This window comes from Rhipicephalus sanguineus, chromosome 9 (assembly GCF_013339695.2).
Source record: "Rhipicephalus sanguineus isolate Rsan-2018 chromosome 9, BIME_Rsan_1.4, whole genome shotgun sequence".
NCBI lineage: Eukaryota > Metazoa > Arthropoda > Arachnida > Ixodida > Ixodidae > Rhipicephalus > Rhipicephalus sanguineus.
Window position 1 is genome coordinate 113,180,846 of NC_051184.2, and position 4,350 is coordinate 113,185,195.

Consider the following 4,350-nt stretch of genomic DNA (forward strand, 5'->3'; position numbering starts at 1 on the left):
AAGAAGCTGAGCAAGGCAAAACAGCGCAAGAATAATTCTACCGCGCTTGTAGTACTTCATAAATAAAGTTGCAGCGCCATCAAATCGCGACTGCACTTTCCTCCGATGGCGCACCTTTTGGCTGAAGGAGCCGATGCGGCATAGGTACACAGCAGTATCGATACCCATTCTGACGCAATGTCACAGCAATAACAAAACACTTCAGTGGGATTTGCGGCAAAAAATAGCACCCAGAACTACAGTGTGAAACGCTACTGCTTTCCCACGCACCTACAAAAACGAAGGTGTTGTTTCAGAGCACGGATAGGCCGCAAATCCCGTTGTGTGCAATCAGAAGGTCCTTTTTGTAGCGGGGCTGACATTGGAAGCTGGTGCTCCCTCTTGTGGCCAATGTTGCACGTGGTGAGGCACTACACCGCTGCCGGCTGACGCAGTCCGCGTAGGCGACGAGTGGACCGTCTTGCGAAGTATCAGCGAAGAATCGCAGATATCGCATTGCACTACGGCATCGCCAGTCTTCCCTTCGAAGACTGGCGATGCTTTTCCACTGTAGTGCCGGGATCATCTTGATACTTAGGAAGGGTCGTGCGAAGGTGCCGGCCTTGCAGTAGTTCGCCCGGAGAGCGACCATCTTCTAGTGGGGATGACCGATATGCCAAAAGACCCAACCAAAAGTCCCCATGGGAGTCACTGGTCTTCTTTAGGATGCGCTTAACAATCTGGACCCCCTTTTCTGCCAGTCCATTTGACCGCGGAAATTCTGGACTCGATGTGATATGCTGAAAGTCATATTTTTGCGCGAACTCTCGGAAATCTTGGGATCCAAACTGGGGCACATTGTCAGTACATACTTGAACCGGGATGCCGTACCGTGAGAAAATGCCAGATATTTTATCTATGACTTCTTCGGCCGTTGTGCTTCTTAGCTTCTCTACGTCAGGGAAATTGGAGTGGGCATCATATACGATGACATAGGAGGCTCCCCCGAACTGAAAAAGGTCAATTCCCACTCGGTGCCATGGCCTGTCCGGTGTTGGCTGCATGATAAGGGGCTCACTCGGTTGCTTGTATGCATACCTCTGGCAAGTACTGCACCCCCGAATGAAGGAGTCAATCGCACTGCTGAGTCCAGGCCAGAATACCAATCTGCGTGCTCTCGCCTTGCATTTATTTAGTCCGAGGTGTCCATCATGTATTCGTCGAAGAATTTCTCCTCTCATTGCTTTGGGTATTACCACTTTGCAGCCCTTGAGTAGTGCTCCTTCTACCACCGACAGCTCTCCGGCAAAGGGCTTGAGTTCACCTTCGATGGCTTCACCCCGTGAGATTCGTTCTCTCACCTCGCTCAAATACGGGTCGTTCCTGGTTTCCTTTTCCAGGCGTACCTTCATTGGCGTGCTTACGATGCCGGAGACGACCTCTGTCGCATGGATGTCGACGTCTGTCAAGGCACTCGATGACTGCGATGGCACGGGTGCACGCGACAACATGTCCGCCAGAACCAGGTCCTTGCCAGGCACGAACTGCAAAGTGTAATCATATTGCAACAACCTGATGAAAAAACGCTGCAATCGTGGTGGCATGTCTCCAATGCCTTTTTGAGAAATGGCCAGCAGGGGCCTATGATCAGTTTCGATCCATACCTTTCGACCATAAACAAAATGATGGAACTTCTCGCATGCAAACACTATACCGAGCGTTTCCTTTTCGATTTGCGAGTAACGGGTCTCGCAATCTGTTAATGTTCTTGATGCATACGTCACTGGGCGCCAGTCATTGCCATGTTTCTGCAGCAGCGCCGCGCCTAAACCGGTCCCCGAAGCGTCCGCAGTGATCTTAGTATCCTTCTTCTCATCGAAGAGTGCGAGCAACGGTGGGTTTGTTAACGCGTCGCACACTGCTTCCCATTCACGCTGATGCGCTGTGGTCCATTCAAACGTGACGTTTTCTTTCACAAGGCCCCGCAGCAAGATTGTCTTATCACTCAGCGACGGCACATATTTGCGAAAGTAGTTGACAACGCCCATCATTCTGCGCACAGTGTGCCTATCTGTGGGTCTCGGCAGTGAACGGACGCTTTCAACCAGGTTGCGACTCGGACGTATTCCTTGCTCACCTATCACGTCACCCAGGAACTCAATTTCTTTCAAGCCAAATGCGCATTTCCGCAGGTTAAAAGTCAGACCCGCTTTTTGTGCCCGCTTCAGCACGGCCTGTAGGCGTTCGTTGTGCTGATCCTCGCTGTCACCCCAAACTAAAATGTCATCTATGTATATACGGACACCTGCCAATCCCTCAAATATTTCTGTTAGCGTTTTCTGGAAAACTTCGCTTGCTGACGAAATTCCGAACGGAAGGCGCAAGAAGCGGTACCGCCCGAACGGCGTCGCAAAAGTGCACACTCGTGATGTAGCTGCGTCCAATGGAATTTGATGAAAACCCGCCTTGGCATCTAGGCGCGAAAAAAATTTTGCACTTGACAGCTCTGCCTCAATCTCTTCCCTTGTTGGCATAGGGTAGTGCTCACGCTTTATGTTCTTGTTTATATCCCTCGGATCCATGCAGACACGAAGGGCCCCATCTTTCTTACGCGTAATAACAAGAGGGCTCACCCATTCTGTCGGTTCGTCGACCTTCTTGATAATGGAGGCCGTTTCCATGCGTTGCAGTTCTTGTCGAAGAGGCTCCCTGAGGGCCAACGGTACCCGTCGGGCTGGGTGCACGACTGGAACAGCATCCTCCCGCAGGACCATCCAGTATCGCCTTCCGACACAGCCCGTACCCTGAAATAAGTCTGGAAAGGCCTTTTCTGGTGCCGGCTCGCTCCACCTTACCGAATCCACAGCTTTCGGGACAAGCCCAAATTGCTGACATGCGTGCAGCCCTAATATGGCCTGACGACCCTTCTTGACTACGAAAAAGGTCACAGCGTCTGTCACGTCGTTTAGTAGCAGCAGTTCTCTGCCACATCCGACATGCTTGATGGCACTGCCGTTGTAAGCCTTCAAAACTGCACTGCTTTTCTTCAGGCCCGCTGCTGTCTTGAAACGGCGGAAAAGAGACCAAGGAATTATGTTGGCTTGTGAACCTGTGTCCACTTTGAATCTGATTTCCTGGCCGCCTATCTTTCCGCTCACCGTCCAGTCTGCGCTTTCCCCGTCGCTTACACCGTATACACCGATGTCCAAAATGTCAAATCCGTCATCTGCCTCAACTTCTTGTACTTGGTCGATGTGTCGCCTCGGGCGCCGCTTGCAGCATATGGCAAAATGGTTCGGCTTATTGCAAGCAAAGCATGCCTTGCCATATGCTGGACACTGCCTTTGCGCATGCTCCTTGTTGCACTGTCGGTACCGAAATCTTTTTTGGTTCTGCTCTGCCCGGTGGGCGTAGTCTATTTGAAGCGTTTGACTCGACCAAGCAGCATTCTGTCGTGCTGAAACCTCGGCAGCTTTACACATCTGCTCCGCCTTCTGTAAGGTTAAGCCCTTTTCTCGCAGCATCTTCTCCCAGATCTTCGGGTTGTTTGTGCCAAAAACAACCTGATCTCTTATCATGGATTCTTCTAGCGTGCCGAAACTGCATAGCTTCGCCTGTTTTTTTAGCTCTCGCAAATAATGCTCAAACGGCTCTCCCTCCTCCTGCATGCGAAGGCGAAAAACGTGCCTCTCGTAAACCTCGTTCCCCTCGTCGACACAGTACTCCTCGAATTTCCTCAGCACTATCTGGTAGTCTTCATTGCTCTCACCTTCTGCGAACGAGAAGTTGTTGTAGATGTCGAGGGCTTCTTCACCGGCGATGCTGAGCAGGATTGCTGTCTTGGTGGCTTCCGTCCTGGGTGGTTTGGTGGGCGTCGCCGCGAAGAGGAGTTCCAATTTTTGCTTGAACATCTGCCAATTTCTTCGTATGTTGCCTGCGAACTGCAGCTGCTCTGGAGGCTTAACGGTATCCATTTTGGCGAGGTTTTTGGCACTTCTGACACCATGTATTGCGTCTCTAAAAGAAGGAGGCAGTCATGGTGGCTAGAGCTGCGCCAACCAAAAAAGACCGGCGGTTTATTTCGAGCCCTTTTTAAAGCGAGCGATATGAAGAGAGGGAAAGGGAACAAAGGAGGACAGACTGAGTGTGACGTACAGTCACACTGATAAACTGCAATCTGATACAGTGGGAACCGTCTTGCGAAGGATCAAATGCGGAGTGCGCCGGTGCGTCAGACAGGTCACAGAGCCCTACAAAAACGGAGATGTTGTTTCAGAGCACGATTAAAGGAGCACTGTTAATCGATTAAAGGAGCACTGTTAATCAATTAATCGTCATCGATTTCCGCCTTTCAGTTAATCGAATTAATCG

General features: G+C 50.9%; 1 protein-coding gene across 1 annotated transcript; it reads right to left on the minus strand.

Annotated features, from left to right (window-relative positions):
- Positions 1-500: 500 nt before the first annotated feature.
- Positions 501-4,053, minus strand: LOC125759965 (uncharacterized protein K02A2.6-like). Its single transcript, XM_049419508.1, has 2 exons — positions 2,613-4,053; positions 501-1,523 (listed from the first exon to the last, which is right to left on the minus strand). The coding sequence occupies exons 1-2, from the start codon at positions 3,951-3,953 to the stop codon at positions 501-503; spliced, it is 2,364 nt and encodes a 787-aa protein (XP_049275465.1). The 5' UTR covers positions 3,954-4,053.
- Positions 4,054-4,350: the final 297 nt, after the last annotated feature.